The sequence below is a fragment of the Salmo trutta genome, chromosome 2, assembly GCF_901001165.1.
Source record: "Salmo trutta chromosome 2, fSalTru1.1, whole genome shotgun sequence".
Classification (NCBI taxonomy): domain Eukaryota; kingdom Metazoa; phylum Chordata; class Actinopteri; order Salmoniformes; family Salmonidae; genus Salmo; species Salmo trutta.
In genome coordinates, this window is record NC_042958.1 from 60,148,637 (window position 1) to 60,166,908 (window position 18,272).

The 18,272-nt window shown below is 44.0% G+C and overlaps 1 protein-coding gene across 1 annotated transcript in view; it reads left to right on the plus strand.

The window, feature by feature from the left end:
- The first annotated feature begins 1,301 nt into the window (after positions 1–1,301).
- Positions 1,302–18,272, plus strand: part of dnah3 (dynein axonemal heavy chain 3) — a 50,539-nt gene continuing 33,568 nt past the window's right edge. Inside the window, exons 1-20 of the mRNA XM_029708933.1 lie at positions 1,302–1,553; positions 1,919–2,020; positions 2,164–2,371; positions 2,527–2,572; positions 2,679–2,847; positions 3,144–3,336; positions 3,607–3,802; positions 4,373–4,498; positions 6,775–6,970; positions 10,947–11,126; positions 11,822–11,958; positions 12,109–12,214; positions 14,734–14,912; positions 15,152–15,336; positions 15,595–15,718; positions 16,041–16,194; positions 16,440–16,584; positions 16,813–17,024; positions 17,332–17,423; positions 17,940–18,054. Of these exons, the coding sequence (XP_029564793.1) occupies positions 1,488–1,553; positions 1,919–2,020; positions 2,164–2,371; positions 2,527–2,572; positions 2,679–2,847; positions 3,144–3,336; positions 3,607–3,802; positions 4,373–4,498; positions 6,775–6,970; positions 10,947–11,126; positions 11,822–11,958; positions 12,109–12,214; positions 14,734–14,912; positions 15,152–15,336; positions 15,595–15,718; positions 16,041–16,194; positions 16,440–16,584; positions 16,813–17,024; positions 17,332–17,423; positions 17,940–18,054 (2,931 nt within the window). The 5' untranslated portion in view covers positions 1,302–1,487. The remainder of the gene's footprint in view (positions 1,554–1,918; positions 2,021–2,163; positions 2,372–2,526; positions 2,573–2,678; positions 2,848–3,143; positions 3,337–3,606; positions 3,803–4,372; positions 4,499–6,774; positions 6,971–10,946; positions 11,127–11,821; positions 11,959–12,108; positions 12,215–14,733; positions 14,913–15,151; positions 15,337–15,594; positions 15,719–16,040; positions 16,195–16,439; positions 16,585–16,812; positions 17,025–17,331; positions 17,424–17,939; positions 18,055–18,272) is intronic.

The window sequence follows — 18,272 nt, forward strand, 5'->3', positions numbered from 1 at the left end:
GCTCATTGGTCACTCATAATAATGGAAAAATGATGGCGAAATAGTAGTCACTCTTGCTTATATGAATGTTGCTGTGTGAACCTGTATTCAACTACCAGTAATTTACACCAGAAAAGCCTGAAGGAACACAACAAATCATGTAATGTCTATTTGTTACCAGTACAGTCCTCCTCTTGTCTTGTCTTGAATAGAGTGCCACTGGCAGTTATATTAGCTTTGTGTCAGACAAAGCTAATATAAATGTTACTCTATACAAGACAAAGACAGAATGTCAAGTTCCCAAAACCTGCTTTAGTAACTTTTAGCACAAAAAAGAAGCAATGTTTTTCAAAAGTCTAATCAACTGTCTATCTCTGAGTGAATCTAATTTTGAACACAGTTGGAATGACCCTGTCTCGACAAGTTCGGCAGCATTTGACGTAATCTGCTTGCACCATGTTGGGTGTTGAAGGTGATTTTTTGATTTTTGTAAGAGATTTAGCCACAGGTATCCAGAATGCACAGCACGGGCTGTACCAGAGAGGGGTCAGGACAGCACAGAAAATAAAGGACTCATATTGCACTCACTATAATTTCCTCACTATGGTAATTCATCAAAAGCAGCATAAGAAAACCCCAAACATAAGCAAAAGCAGGCATCATATGCCTACCTGGAATGTAGGATGAGAAGTCATTTTTAGTCTACTCTCTCGTGAATTGAGATGCAGGTCTTCAATGTCACTGTGCAACCTTGAAACAACAATATTCATCTTCAAATATCCCAAAGTTTGCTTTCTTTTAAATCTCAGAGAACAGTTCAATAAGCTTGTCCTCTGTTTGCCACATCAGCGCAACCAAACCCTCACTGACCCCACTACCACGAACTAGCTTGTTGTGACCCCTAGTGGCCATTAGAAACGTTTAGTAAATCGATGTTTGTCCATGTTTGTCCTTTGTCCATCTCCCTATCAACAATCATCGCATGTTGAAGCGTAATATGATTGCGTTTATGGATGACTGTATGCACAAATAAATCTTCAAATCCCACATGTATGGCTCAGCAAAGTGTATTCTGTCAAGTCTCTCAGTCAGAACAAAATCTTATGACAGGCTAAGAACTGTCTTTCTAATCCAGCTCAAGCACAATATTTGGTACTATTTGCTGGTCATTCGAGTAAAAACATTTGTTTTAAACATATGCCTAAAAGTTTTCATGACTCACGTTGCTAGGTAACGACAGCTGTTACCATGGGAGAGAAGTCCCCGGATGGAGACATTGTAGCTGATTGTAGTTCTTTAACTACAGAATAGTGTCATCAACATTGATTTTCCCATTATTATATTAGCCGGGTAGAATGGTGGACTACAGTAGCTGCCTCGCCTACAACTCCTCATGACAGTGGCTGTATGAGTTGGTGCCAGAGGTGGTCTTTCAAGCGGTGTGGCAGTGGCACTTTGAAAACTTTGTGAGAAATGTCACAAACGAAGCTTTGTGATACATTTTAGGAATGGCATTTGCTAAGAAACGACATGTTGACAGAATGGAAATACTGTCGCGAAAGCACCAGCGACAGGTAGGCTAATTATGACATACTGTAATGGAACGTTTCGGGTGTATTGGAATGTTTCAAATCATTCTGTGTGGATAGAATTGCATCGCACATTGGTGTGCGCAGGTTTTGCAGTGGGTTCGTGTGTTTTAGACACATATTTCAAAAGGTTTAGTCTTAAAACATGTTATATCCGCTCTATAACCACTGCCTCTAGCTTGACGTTACTTATTTAATTGACAATTTCCTCAGTTAACATGGAACGCTTAAAAGAGGTAGGCTATGCTTTGTTTTGATAACTAAATTATGCGTACAACATAAGTGTGCTTGTGAATGTAGTGGTCAGAGAGCCTTGCTCAGCTGAGTGAGAGTTTCTATTTGAACTGCAGATGGAGGATGATTCTATATATAACATGAGTCATGCAAGAGGACTACCTGGTCTCCCACCTCAGCCCCAGGCCTCTAGTGAAGAACCGTCAGAGCTTTACCAAGTAAGACCTTTATGTAAAGAAGCCAGTCCCTAAAGTGCTATTGATAGGTGGAAAAGTATTACTGTGTTCCTTTGTGTGCATACCTACTAGGACAATTCCATGTAATTCCTGCAAGTTAACTCATTACTTTTAAATTGTTCCAGATTGTTCTCAGGCACAGCCATCACCCACCCATCCTCCAGAACACCTCTTGGACTCTGGCTGTCCCTTATAAGGAGCAACGGCACCATCGCACCCCCAGTGAGTCCATTGGGAACAACTACAGCCCCCAGGCTCGTCACCTGAAGATCAGAAACCTACAGAGGAGACCTGGAACCGTCAAAGACTCACTTGTGGATGTACCTGCACCTTGTATCCTTTTAACATTTTCATATGCAAATAATTCTTATTCTGATTCATCCCATTGTTGCTACTTTGCTGACCACCTGATCGGTGCTGAATTGAGTGGCATCAAAACAATAATATCCAAAACAAGATAGAACATTTTATCTTAATTTTCATTTTAGCATCTAGCCCAGCTGAGAAGAGGAAGAGACTTGCCCCCAGGGGATGGTAAGATGCCTATCAAATACATCAACATTAAGTGTTGACCACTGAAATCTGGACAAAGGGGTGTCATTGAAGTGGTCTTTGTAATGCTTTGTCATCTCAATCCCAGGGATTCAGCTCCTGACACCTCGATCTCACCTGGACTTAAGCTCAGCCCCAAAGAGCCTCTGCCCCCCATCAGCCGACCCCTGACCCCCAAACAGCAGCTGGACATCATGCGGAGCCAAGAGGAACAGATGTGGCCTTTTGAGACAGAACCTACAGAAAGAGACCTGGAGGTAAGCATCCAGAATAGAATAGATAAGGAAATAGAATAGATAGGGAAATAGAATGGAATATGGAAGAAAATAGAATAGATAAGGAAATATTATATATTATATAGAATTACATAGAATGTAATCGAATAGAGGAGAATAAAATAGTGGGAATAGAATAGAGCAGGCAATTAGAATAGTATAGCCTCCAGTCCATTCAACCAATTTAGTCAGTCAATTGTTCCATTGCTTTCACTCTTTTGGCAGCTTGTTCATTTTGGATGTTTACTTGATGTGAAGTGTTTTGCTGGTTTCTACAGAGGTACGTGTACTACATTAGTAACGGCGTCCACAGCCCAATGCTGGCCCACCAGCCTCCCCAGCAGATTAAGAACATAATGAAGCTCCTGCCCCCTGGCATTCAGGACAGCAGCAGGGACATGGAGATACTGAAGGGGAATCTGCTAGACGAGGTCAACAAAGACTACGGCTTCAGTCTCAGGAAGAGCATAGGTAGCAGGAGGATTTGTTACATGACTGCAATGTTTCTTACATGTACTGCAATACTACTTTCATTTATTAATACACTACTTGTAATGAGTGTACTAATAATGTAGATAGTCATTTTAATTTTACTATCCAGTAACAACTTAAAAGAAGATAGCCTACACATATTCACAAACATTCCTATCAAAACAATGTGGTTGTCTATCAAATCACCCTTCCCCCACTGAAAGTTCCCTTGCCTCCATGTTTTCTGTCTCCCTTCTTGGATCCAACCAGTTGACTACATCCTGAGGGACCCGTCGGAGAGGCAGCGTTTGTTCATCTCCAGCATCCCCAGGCCCTTCCCCAGGAGGGTGATCCGAGGGCCCGTCCCCTGGGCCTGCAACTACAGCCAGGCCCACACCTGGCAGAGCCAGCACCTCTTCACTCTCAACCCCATGATGGTCCACCTGCAGGACCTCTGGGTGAACAGGTAGCCTAGAAGCCTGAGCAAAGACTGGCTTAAAATGAGCATCAACTGTAACCATCTTCCATTTTGTGTCAGGGTTTGTAGTTCCAGTAAACTAGGTAACAAAATGGTTTGCATAGGTTTACATTCCCCTAAATCACAGATCACATTTGGTAGTAGGTCTATGTGTGGCAGAATACACTGTTGCTCTGGCAACCAATCTCATAATGGCATATAAACTGTTTACCAAAAAAAACATAAGGAAGCAAAACTAAGCTCAGTACCATAAAACAAGCTAAACAATTGTTTAAATGCTCTAAGAGCTAATCTCCTCTCTGTGGGTCAGAAGATGGAGTTTCAGATACAGTTTCTTAATGGACTTGCCTGAGCCTGCATGGTGCTCTGTTGATCTCCTGTTTTGACCTGCATTAGTTGATCAAACCAAGTGAATCACCATGAACCCCTACTGTTAATAACCATGTCTTAAATGTCTTAAATAAGAGTTGATCGGTGTGTGAAATTAAAGTGGACACACAGTTCAGATAATACAAGTTAACCCTTATGTCTCTCTGTCTTTCTTTCTCATCCTTTCAGTTTCTCCTCCTTGAGGTTTGTGAGACTAGGGGACCTTTTCTCTGCCAACTTCCCCCTGCTGCCCACCGAGTTTGAAGACCTGATTCAGAGACAGTGCCAAATCACCAGGGACGACCTGGCTAATAGGTTAGTAGCCTACTGTCTTCAGTCAGTCAGTCAGGCAGTTAATCAAACAATCAGTAAAACAGTCAGTCAGCCAGCCAGACAGACGGGTAGAGAGTCAGTCAAGTCAGTCAAGTCAACCAGATAGACAGACAGTCAGAGCCTGCAAGACAGTCATTCAGCCAGGTAGACAGACAGGCGGGTTGACATACAGGTCGGCAGGTAGGCCAAGGTCTGCATGGCTAATCCCGGTGTTGTAGTGAGAGTCTCATGTTTTCTCCTTGTTCACTGTGTCATACCCCTGTCGTGTCTTTCTTCTCACTTAAGGATTCCATTGCAACCTGCTGTGTTTAGAGCAAGGAACCAGTAAACATGATTTGTGGCTGAAATATGAGCCATTGAAATTTCACAAAAATGTGTTGATTTTTATTCTGAGTTTGTGCCTTCTTGGATACCATTGTTCTCTGATAGTTCAGTCTCCCTTGCCAACCACAGTAGAGCCAAAGGAGATCATGTTCTGGTGTGATGCTGTTGAAATGCCAAAACATTGCACCAGTTGCTAGGTTTCGTCCTTTTTCTGGAGGTGGAAACTACGCCATAGAGTAACATACATACAGGGGTATATGTGTAACAACAATAGTACACACATACAGGGGACCAGCAAGCAAGCAGCTACTGTATCAGACCACTGTCGGCGTCAGAATGCTGGTGGCAACTTTCCTATCAATCACTGGTGGCAAAATGGTGTCACACCGCTGCCAGAAAGCCTCTATTCAATCACCGGGGGCATATACACTGAACAAAAATATAAACGCAAAATGTAAAGTGTTAGTCCTATGTTTTATAAGCTGAAATTAAAGATCCCTGCCATTTTCTATATGCACAAAAAGCAAATTTCTCTCAAATGTTGTGTACAAATTTGTTTACATCCCTGTTATTGAGCATTTCTCCTTTGCCAAGATTATCCATCCACCTGACAGGTGTGGCATATGAAGAAGCTGATTAAACAGCATGATCATTACATAGGTGCACCTTGTGCTGGGGACATTAAAAGGCCACTGTAAAATGTGCAGTTTTGTCACACAACACAATGCCACAGATATTTCAAGTTTTGAAGGAGCATGCAATTGGCATGCTGACTGCAGGAATGTCCACCATAGCTGTTGCCAGAGAATTTAATTTTAATCTCTCTACCATAAACCGCCTCCAATGTCGTTTTAGAGAACTTGGCAGTACGTCCAACCGGCCTCACAATTGCAGACCATGTGTAACCACACCAGACCAGGACCTCCACATCCGGCTTCTGAGACCAGCCACCCACACAGCTGATGAAACTGTCAGTTTTCACAACCGAAAGAATCACACAAACTGTCAGAAACCGTCTCAGGGAAGCTCATCTGCGTACTCGTTGTCCTCTCCAGGGTCTTGACCTGACTGCAGTTCGGCATCGTAACTGACTTCAGTGGGAAGATGCTCACCTTTGATGGCCCCTGGTATTCTGGAGAAGTGCGCTCTTTACAGAAGAATCAACTGTACTGGGCAGATGGCAGACAGCGTGTATGGCGTTGTGTGCGCAAGTGGTTTGCTCATGTCAACGTTGTGAACAGTGGCGGTGGGGTTATGGTATGGGCAGGGATAAGTTACGGACAACGAACACAATTGCATTTTATTGATGGCAATTTGAATGCACAGAGATACCATGATGAGATCCTGACGCCCATTGTCGTGCCATTCATCTGCCGGCATCACCTCATGTTTCAGCATGATAATGCATGACTCCATGTTGCAAGGATCTGTACACAATTCCTGGAAGCTGAAAATGACCCAGTTCTTCCATGGCCTGCATACTCACCAGACATGTCCCCCGTTGAGCATGTTTGGGATGCTCTGGATCGACGCGTATGACAACATATTCTAGTTCCTGCCAATATCCAGCAACTTCGCACAGCCATTGAAGAGGAGTGGGACAACATTCCACAGGCCACAATCAACAGCCTGATCAACTCTATGCGAAGGACATGTGTTGCGCTGGATGAGGCAAATGGTGGTCACACCAGATCTGATACACACCCCTACCTTTTTTTAAGGTATCTGTGACCAACAGATGCGTATCTGTATTCCCAATCAAATCCATAGATTAGGGCCTAATAAAGTTATTTCAATTGACTGATTTCCTTATATGAACTGTTACTCAGTAAAATCATTGAAATTATTGCATATTGTGTATATTTTATTGTTCGGTGTACATACAACAATCCCTCATTTGGACTATATGAGACCCCATTGTCTGTGTCTTGCAGGTGGCTGCCACGCTGTGTGTCCCTGTTTGTCACCTACAAGGACCTTTGGCTGCCCCTGGTGCCCCAGAGTGACCACGTGGCCCCAGTCAGTGCCCAGGAGTTCTTCTCCTGCGTGGCCGCCCTCATGTCCCTGCAGCTCCGGAGCTTGATCATTGCCTCCCTGCAGGACCTGCTCCAGTTCTTCACCCTGCACCAGGTCTGTCTAACCACTCAACTCTGTCAGGGTTCAACCACGGTTCAACTATCTATACAAGGGGTGTCAAACATAGCCCATTCAAAACATAGTAAAATAAAAGTCAAACATAGCCCTTTCAAAAGCGAGCCCATTCAATCCGGCCTCCACAAGTCTGGTTCATCCTTGGGAGCAATTTCCAAATGCCTGAAGGTACCATGTTCATCTGTACAAACAATAGTACGCAAGTATAAACACCACGCAGCCGTCATACCGCTCAGGAAGGAGAAGCGTTCTGTCTCCTAGAGATTAATGTACTTTGGTGCGAAAAGTGCACATCAATCCCAGAACAACAGCAAAGGACCTTGTGAAGATGCTGGAGGAAATAGGTGCAAAAGTATCTATATCCACAGTAAAACGAGTCCTGTATCGACATGACCTGAAAGGCTGCTCAGCAAGGAAGAAGCCACTGCTCCAAAACCGCCATAAAAAGCGGAGTCCGGTTTGCAACTGCACATGGGGACAAAGATCGTACTTTTTGGAGAAATGTCCTCTGTTCTGATGAAACAAAAATAGAACTGTTTGGCCATAATGACCATCGTTATGTTTGGAGGTAAAAGGGGGAGGCTTGCAAACCAAAGAACACCATCCCAACCGTGAAGCACGGGGGTGGCAGCATCATGTTGTGGGGGTGCTTTGCTGCAGGAGGATCTGGTGCACTTCACAAAATAGAAGGCATCATGAGGGAGGAAAATTATGTGGATATATTGAAGCAACATCTCAAGACATCAGTCAGGAAGTTAAAGCTTGGTCGCAAATGGGTCTTCCAAATGGACAATGACCCCAAGCATACTTCCAAAGTTGTGGTAAAATGACTTAAGGACAACAAAGTCAAGGTATTGGAGTGGCCATCACAAAGCCCTGACCTCAATCCTATAGAAAATCTGTAGGCAGAACTGAAAAAGCGTGTGCGAGCAAGGAGGCCTACAAACCTGACTCAGTTACACCAGCTCTGTCAGGAGGAATAGGCCAAAATTCACCCAACTTGTTGTGGGAATTTTGTGGAAGGCTACCCGAAACGTTTGACCCAAGTTAAACAATTTAAAGGCAATGCTACCAAATACTAATTGAGTGTATGTAAACTTCTGACCCACAGGGAATGTGATGAAAGAACATAAAGCTGAAATAAATCATTCTCGCTACTATTATTCTGACATTTCACATTCTTAAAATAAAGTGGTGATCCCAACTGACCTAAAACAGGGAATCTTTACTGGGATTAAATGTCAGGAATTGTGAAAAACTGAGTTCAAATGTATTTGGCTAAGGTGTATGTGAACTTCCGACTTCAACTGTACATTTATAGTCAGTTCACTCTGTCCCTCTTGCTAAGAGTCATCGAAAGCTAGACATTTGGAATATCAAAAATCCCAAAAGCGATGGATATTGGACTATTTTTAGGCAAATCTTGACGGCGAGGAAATATAACCAATTTTAAATGCGTCCCACTGCACCTCGTTGAAGACGAATGCGACGTTTGGGTTAAAATTAGTTTAAAATCAAATCTAATTACATTTTATTGGTCACATACACGTGATTAGCAAATGTTATTGTGGGTGTAGCGCAATGCTTGTGCTTCTAGCTCCGACAGTGCAGTAATATCTAATAAGTAATATCTAACAAATTATACAACATTTAGGTCAGGTGAACAAAAGGACTTGGCATATACAAGATAGCACTGATAGAGATGGCAGCTTCGCTTCAAGTCCTTAGGAAACTGTGGAGTTTTCTGTTTTTTTAATGTGTTATTTCTTACATTGTTAGCCCAGAAAACCTGCAATGTTATTACATACAGCTGGGAAGAACTATTGGATATCAGAGAGACGTCAACTTACCAGCACTACGACCGGGAATGTGACTTTCCCAAAGCGGATCCTTTGTCTGTACCTCTCAGGGCATTTGAACTGATTCCAGAGGCCGACCTAAAAAAAACGCCGTCGGAGGAGAGGGTGCCGGAGCGGTCTTCTAGTGAGGTTTCGGATGCGCACACACCACCCACCGCTTCCGAGTATATTACTCGCTAATGTCCAGGTCCTAGTTAACAAAGTTGACGAAATTAGGGCAAGAGTTGCTTTCCAAAGAGATATCCGGGATTGTAACATACTCTGTTTCACGGAAACATGGCTAGTTGGGGACATACTGTCGGAGTCCGTTCAGCCAACGGGATTTTCAGTGCATCGCACCGACAGGAACTAACATCTCTCTGGTAAGAAGAAGGGCGGGGGTGTATGTTTCATGATTAACGACTCATGGTGTAATTGTAACAACATACAAGAACACAAGTCCTTTTGTTCACCTGACCTACAATTCCTCACAATCAAATGCCGACCGAGATTTCTCCTCGGTTATCGTCACAGCCGTGTATATCCCCCCGCAAGCGGATACCAAGACAGCCATCAAGGAACTTCACTGGACTTTATGCAAACTGGAAATCAAATATCCTGAGGCTGCATTTATTGTAGCTGGGGATTTTAACAAAGCTAATTTGAGAACTAGGCTACCTAAATTCTATCAGCATATCGATTGCAGTACACGAGCGAGTAACACACTCGACCACTGCTACTCTAACTTCCGCAAAGCATACAAGGCCCTCCCCCGCCCTCCTTTTGTCAAATCTGACCATGACTCCATGTTGTTGCTCCCCTCCTGTAGGCAGAAACTAAAACAGGAAGCGCCCGTGCTTAGGTCTATCCAATGCTGGTCTGACCAATCGGATTCCACACTTCAAGATTGCTTCGATCACGTGGACCGGGATATGTTCCGGGTAGCCTCAGACAATAATATTGACGTATATGCTGACTCTGTGAACGAGTTTATAAGGAAGTGTATAGGAGATGTTGTACCCACTGTGACTATTAAAACCTTCCCTAACCAGAAACTGTGGGTTGATGGCAGCATTCGCGCAAAATTGAAAGCACGTAACATCGCATTTAATTATGGCAAGGCGACTGGAAACATGATCAAATACAAACAGTGTAGTTATTCCCTCTGTAAGGCAATCAAACAAGCAAAGCATCAGTACAGAGACAAAGTGGAGTCGAAATTCAATGGCTCAAGCACGAGACGTATGTGGCAGGGTCTACAGGCAATCACAGATTACAAAACGAAAACCAGCCCCGTCGCGGACACCAACAGCTTGCTCAGAGACAAATTAAACAACTTCTTTGCGTGCTTGGAGGATAATACAGTGCCACCGACACGGCCCGCTACTAAAGACTGTGGTCCCGTCGATGTAGATGGGGGGTGCACCCTCTGCTGTTTCCTGAAGTCCACAATCATCTCCTTTGTTTTGTTGACTTTGAGTGTGAGGTTGTTTTCCAGGCATCACACTCCCATAGCCCTCACCTGCTCCCTGTAGGCTGTCTCGTCATCGTTGGTAATCAAGCCTACTACTGTTGTGTTGTCTGCAAACTTGATGATAGAGTTGGAGGCGTGCTTGGCCACACAGTCATGGGTGAACAGGGAGTACAGGAGGGGGCTGAGCACACACCCTTGTGGGGCCCCAGTGATGAGGATCAGCGGAGTGGAATTGATGTTTCCTACCTTCACCCCCTGGGGGCTGCCCATCAGAAAGTCCAGGACCCAGTTGTACATAGCGGTGTCAGGACCCAGGGCCTCGAGCTTAATGATGAGCTTGGAGGGTACTATGGTGTTGAATGCTGAGCTATAGTCAATAAACAGCATTCTTACATAGGTATTCCTCTTGTCCAGATGGGATAGGGCAGTGTGCAGAGTGATGCCGATTACATCGTCTGTGAGTTTGATGCCCCAGCTCTATAGTTACACACATGGTTTACCCTAACTCGATTACACCCGTTTGATCAGACCAGATCCGCTCTACACTTGATATAGAAACACATACTGTGCCTATATATATCAATTAGTTCATTATAAAGAAAACCAATGTTATTTTTTCTGTTCTCTATGATTTGTTGGACAGGACGGGAATGACTTTGGTGAAGTGTTTGATGAGATGCGCTTCGTGCAGCCTCAGGTGCTGCTGGTCAAGCTGAGGGTGGAGGAGCCTCGCATTGTCTTCCTGCCCAGCCTTCAGGAATGCTGGGAGCTCATCCACCGGGGCTTCATGGAGATCATCAAGAGCGCCCAGAAACTCCCACGGGTATAAAAAAAAAACTCTCAGCCTCCTGTCCTTTCAGTTCTTCATTATTAATGTTCAGTTGTTTATCTAATCTGTTCAATCTATTTCTGGAATTAAAACATTTCCAATATTAACAGTTTAAAGGGGCAGTGCAGTCCTGTTTAGTTATGATATTTCCACCCTATGAGGTTGAAATAAAACTTTGAAATTGTGAAAAATATGATAATGCCCTTTTAGTGTAAGAGATTTTGAAAATAAATCCTGGAATTTCAGCCTGTTTAGATGGGATGGAGTTTTTGGCCCACATCATGACATCACAATCTGATCAGATTATTCTAACCAATGACCAGTCATCTTTTATTTGCATATGTATCCTCATAGTTTGAAGGGGTAAGCGGGGTAGGCTCAGAGTCTAGGTGTTCCTAACCACACAGACTGATAATTGAAATGGCAAAAGGAGGCTCAGGGAAATAAATGATGAAACAAATATTTTGAGTTATTTTCATGGAAAAAACTCACAGTGATGTATTAAACATACAGTGATGATTTAAAATTGTAATAAAAAAAGACTGCATGTGCACTTTAAAATCGTTTATTCACATTTGTACACATTGAATGTGACCTCTGTCTACAAAAAAATATATATAATTAATCTGTTCTGGTGCTCAACATGGAAATGATTGTGACTGACAGTTTGTCTGGTCTTCTCTGTACAGGTGGAGTGTAACCTATTCCCAGAAATCCAGGGACAGGGCCTTTATCTGCACTCCGTCAGACCTGACGAGCTGCTGGTCACAGACCTGATCAATAGAGCCAAGAGCATCTTCCAGAAGAACACTGTGGGACCAAAGAAGTATGGGGACATAACTAAACCTATATTACCTAAATTTCAGTCAACTATCTGACATTCTACTTTCTTCCAATATTTTTATGTTAACCTGTTTGGTGGAGGAAGGCTCTTTTAAGAAAATTACTCATTGCAATGTTTCAATATGATCTCCAGGTACCTGAACGTGTATAAGAAGTACAGCAACCTACTAGACAACACTGCAAAGCAGGATATAGTGGCATTCCTCAAAGAAAAACACTCCCTGCAAGGTTTTACTAAGGTAGATTTGCCTCTCTGCCTTCCTTCCTTCAAACACTACTTGTAGACCTACAGTACCAGTCAAAGGTTTGGACACACCTACTTATTCAAGGATTTTTCTTAATTTTTTACTATTTTCTACATTGTACAATAATAGTGAAGACATCAAAACTATGAAATAACACGTGAAATCATGTAGTAACCAAAAAAGTGTTAAACAAATCAAAATACATTTTATATTTGGGATTCTTCAAAGTAGCCACCCTTTGCCTTGATTACAGTTTTGCACACTCTTGGCATTCTCTCAACCAGCTTCACCTGGAATGCTTTTCCAACCGTCTTGAAGGAGTTCCCACATATGCTGAGCACTTGTTGGCTGCTTTTCCATCTCAATTGGGTTGAGGTCGGGTGATTGTGGAGGCCATCTGATGCAGCACTCCATCACTCTCCTTCTTGGTCAAATAGCCCTTACACAGCCTAGAGATGTGTTGTGTCATTGTCCTGTTGGAAAACAGGATGGGATGGCGTATCACTGAAGAATGCTGTGGTAGCCATGCTGGTTAAGTGTACCTTGAATTGTAAATATATCACAGACAGTGTTACCAGTAAAGCATCCCCACAGCATCACACCTCCTCCTCCATGCTTCACGGTGGAAACCACACATGCGGAGATCATCCGTTCACCTACTCTGCGTCTCACAAAGACACGGCGGCTGGTTTCTTTGCGGCAATTCGAACATGAAGGCCTGATTCACGCAGTCTCCTCTGAACAGTTGATATTGAGATGTCTGTTACTTGAACTCTGTGAAGCATTTGTTTGTGCTCCCGCTCCCCCTGTCTGGCATTCGAGGGCGCCAGGCTGCCTTCATTACGCACACCTGTCACCATCATTACGCGCTGCCGCGCTCATTGAACTCACCTGGATTCCTTCACTTTGTTGATTGCCCCGTCTATATCTGTCTGTTCCTCCATTGGGTCCCCGTGTCAGCATTATTGTCATTATTTTTCCCCTGTCCAGACACTTTTCCTGTTCTGTTTCATGTCCGTTGTTTATTAATGTTCACTCCCTGTACTTGCTTCTCATCTCCAGCGTCGATCCTCACAGAATGGTGACACCACTAAAGGAAGCATCAGGGAGTTTTTGGTTTTTGTTTTGGTTGGTGACGTCGGGTCCTGGTGCCGTCGTCGTTAGACCTCAACTAGCTCGTCCGGCTTCCACGCCTTAGCTGGCTCGAGAGGTCTTCTTGCCTCGGTTGGCTCGGCAGACGCCCACCCCACGTTATGCTTCAGCCGGCCCATCAGGCTCCCACGCCTCAGCGGGGGGGATCAGCTGGATCGTCAGGTTCCCACGCCTCTGCCGGCTCGTCGGTCTTCTATGCCTCAGCCAGCTTGTCCAGCGCCCATGCCTCGGCCGGCCCATCAGGCTCACCCCGGGGGGGGGGGGGGGGGGGGGGGGTACTGTCATGCCTGCGCCCGCTCCCCTTCTCTGGCTCTCGAGGGCGCCAGGCTACCTTCATTACGCACACCTGTCACCATCATTACTCGCAGCAGCGCTCATTGGACTCACCTGGACTCTTTCACTTTGTTGATTGCCCCGTGTATATCTGTCTGTTCCTCCGTTAAGTCCCCGTGTCAGCATTATTGTCGTTGATGTTGCTATTTTTCACCTGGCCAGATGTGGTTCATGTTCTGTTTCATGTCCGTTGTGTATTAAATGTTCACTCCCTGTACTTGCTTCTCGTCTCCAGCGTCGATCCTTACAATTTGGGCTGCAATTTCTGAGGCTGGTAACTAATGAACTTATTCTCTGCAGCAGAGCTAACTCTGGGTCTTCCTTTCCTGTGGCAGTCCTCATGAGAGCCAGTTTCATCATAGTGTTTTATGGTTTTTGCAACTGCACTTGAAGAAACTTTCAAAGTTATTGAAATTTTCCGGATTGACTGACCTTCGTGTCTTAAAGTAATGATCGACTGTCGTTTCTCTTTGCTTATTTGAGCTGTTCTTGCCATAATTGTGGACATGGTCTTTTACTTAACAGGGCTAACTTATGTATACCACCCCTACCTTGTCACAACACAAATGCTCAAACGCATTAAAAATCAAATAAATTCCACAAATGAACTTTTAACAAGGGACACCTGTTGAAATGCATTCCAGGTGACTGCCTCATGAAGCTGATTGAGAGAATGCCAAGAGTGTGCAAAGCTGTCATCAAGGCAAAGGGTGGCTACTTTGAAGAATGTAAAATATAAAATATATTTTGATTTGTTTAACACTTTTTTGGTTACTACATGATTCCGTATGTGTTATTTCATAGTTTTGATGTCATTACTAATATTCTACAATGTAGAAAATAGTAAAAATAAAGAAAAACCCTTGAAGGAGTAGGTGTGTCCAAACTTTTGACTGGTACTGTATAACGTAAGAAATATTCAACCATTTAACATGGATTGCACTGTCAAGCTTTATATAGAGGCTATTATTCGAATGGCGAAGTTGGAGATCGGATGATAACGGCTACTTCTACCTACCCCTTCTCAGAAAATCGAGGGTGTGCAGCAGTTGTGGAAGGAGATTGCCTCAATGCACATCACGGTGCCCCTGTCCATGTTTTGCCTGGACGTTCTGAGCCTGAACAAGGACCTGTGTGACCGCGCTGAGAGGCTGAAGGACAGGCTCATCGTCTTCGAGGTGGATGAGAACCGAGAGCTCAACAAGAGGTGAGAGAGGGACGAACTCCTTATGTTTTAGATAGAACTACACTACCCATAAGGCCACACGTTACGCAAAAAGGACTGGATGGTAAATCCACTCATTCACAGTTGACTCAATTATGTAATGCTCCTACTATTGTGTACTAATGTTACTACTACCTTTGAAGTTTTTGACTTATAGCAAAGAGCTAAATCTCCCTTAGTGTTGGAAGAAAATAATCGGAAATCCGATTTTCTTTTCCTAGCATCTGTCACCGCTATGACGAGATCGCTGCAACCATCACAGGGGCCCCAGGCAACACGGAGGAGCTGGTGGCCCTGAACCAGTACCTAAAGCACACCAGCGAGGTTACCGTCCACAAGCTGAAAGATGAGATCAACGAGGCCGCCAACCGCCTCAGCTTCCTCTTGGACTACGCCACCCTGCCTCGTGCGTAATGGAGGACATCCGTCGATAGTTTACAGTTGGGGATTTGGGTATAGAATTGAGATGCACTGAGCAGATATGTTGTTTGGTCATGTAGAGTAGAACACCTGTCGTTCTAGGAAACACATTTCTGCATTGGGATTTAAATGGGAAAATCTTATGGATAATGCCTTTGAAGTGTTATTGCTTATTGTGGTGGAGGTTTTGCATGTTTAGTTCTATACCTACCATGATATCTCTGTGCTCTCTCTCTCTCTCCAGACGATGATGTGAAGTTGAACAGTAGTGTGTTCCACTGGCCAGAGCAGATCCTGGCTGTGTTTGAGATCAGCAAGAGCCGTCTGGCCACCAGGAGAGAACATGCTGAGGACCACCTCCTCAAGAGGTAGCTTACACACCAGTACACATTGACAGTCCTGACCCTAATAAGGCTAATCCTCATCCCGAACCATCATGTCAACTTTACAACTGGTACCTCCAATACTAAACCTTGCATGGAGACATCTTCTCTTCTCTTTTCTTTCACTTCTTTCTTCTCTATCTCTCTCTCTCTCCCTGCCCTCTTTCTCTTCACACTCTTCAAACTTCACCGTAATGCCCTAATACTCTTCACGAAATACTCACTAAACCCAAACAGAAATACTAGACCAAAACCACAGACGTCTTATGTCTCATGCTGAGTTTCCTCTCCTGTCTCTCCTCCTCAGGACAGCAGAGTTTGACCAGATGTTGCAGTGTGTGGGGAAGGAGGTGGAGGCCTTCAAGAAGAAGGAGCTGATGAGTCTGGAGGAGATGAAAAACAACGTGGAGAAGCTCAACGAGCTCACCTCCTGTCTGGACGCCGCCGTCACCGAACTGGACGTGAGTGAAAGGAGAATCGGAAAATGGTTCAAACTGAATCGTTTTTTTCTGTTTATGAATTGTTTCACTTCACTATCTCAGTTTGGACCTGCCTTCACTGAAACTGCTTGTAATGAGGAGCAATTTGCGAAACGAATTTGTCAGCCATCGGATCACCTTGTGGGTTTTGTTGCTGTGTTTGCTGCTTTTGCTACTGAATGACTTTCATATGGTATTGGTTTGTCGCCTTCTCCTCTCACCTCCAGGACATCAACAAAGAGGAGACTCTGCTGGAGAAGGAGCAGAGCCAGTTCCCCATGCTGCAGACCCTGATGGGCAACAAGCAGCCCTATGACCAGCTGTGGACCAATGCCCTCAACTTCCAGAACAAATCAGAGATCTGGATGAACGGTACAGAACTACACACAGGCCATGTTGTAAAACATTTATCAAGATGTATCATAGTTTTATGATAAATGTCAACTGGTATTATAAGTTTAATGGTTCCACGCATAAGATTTTTAAAAGAAAGAACTGCCGTAATAACTATATATTTTGTTTCTACACATTGTGGTCTGAAATGATTGTTTGTTTGCTTACTTGTTTGTGTACTTTCTCATCTTGCGCCTCACTCCCCAGGTCCCTTCCTCCACCTGAATGCTGAGAAGATCTCAGAAGAGCTGGTCACTATGTGGAGGACTATGTACAAGCTGACCAAGTCCTTCTCCGACCTGCCAGGGCCGCGCCGCGTGGCCGACAGCTTCAAGATCAAGATCGACAAATTCAAGCAGCACCTGCCCATCCTCACCACCATCTGTAATCCAGGCATCAAGGACCGTCACTGGGAGAGGGTCAGTACCCTGACGCTCCCTCTCTGGAGCTCTGAAGCAGAGCACCAACACTGAACCAGAAGACAGAATATAATGTGTTTTTAAGGATTTATGTATGATAACACATTACAAAACACTGTCAGCTTGTCCTAAAATTGGAGTTAGTCTGAAAACGGGACGTTATTATCATTAACAGTCAGTAGCCAAAGTACAACTCTTATCAGTACCAGACAGTTCAACCTCAGATAAGATGGTCAGTGAGTCCTGCATACCTGTGATCCATGAAGCTGAGAAGAATAATTGGTGCTTCTCTGTGTCCTGTTTTCAGATCAGCACCATCGTGGGCTTCGATGTCAAGCCAGATGTGGACACCTCGCTGTTTAACATGGTGGAGCTGGGTCTGTCCAAGTTCTCCGACAAGTAAGAACCCCTCATTCCCACACTACACTCTGCCTTAGCATTGCGATAGATAGGAGGGAACTGAAATCCGAATAATTGTTGGTGAGAAACAGGGACTGTATTGGTGGTTTATTACCATAATGAGATTCAATGTGGTATAGTGTTATACCAGTAGCACCTTACTCGTTAATACCGTGGCAAGGAAACAAAACACAAAGCGGATTTTACTTCTTTAGGAAATCAGCCCTAATATTGGAAACAAGCATCATTATGTTGTCATCCAGAGTCACATCCATTTATTTTCCAAACTATAGCACACAATATTTTACATACAGCAGGTTTATAAAGGACCAAAGAGTATAGTCTGCTTCGTGTTTTCATTTTTGCTATGGAAAGAATATTGCGATACTGGTATCGTCCCAGCCCGAGTGATATTACCGTTTTCAGTGGGTTTCTGCTCTTTTCCGTAAATGTGTTATGTTGTGATTTGCTACTCAATGTGAAGCTGTCTCTGACTTTTCCTTCCTCAACTCTCAGGCTTGAGGAGATAGGGGGTTCTGCCAGTAAGGAGTACTCTCTGGAGAAGGCCATGGAGAAAATGAAGACTGAATGGGCTGAGCTCCGCTTTGCCTTCACTGCCTACAGAGACACGGTAAGCAGCAGCAGGCACGCAAATGCACACACACACACACACACACACACACATACAGTATTAACTAATTACAGAATTTGTCATCTGGACTTTTAAATTATTAAAAAGTAACCAAGTATGCCAATATTAGATACTATTACACCCTAGACAGGATCAACTTTCTTAAAGGCCCAATGCAGCCGTTTTTATCTCAATATCAAATAATTTCTGGGTAACAA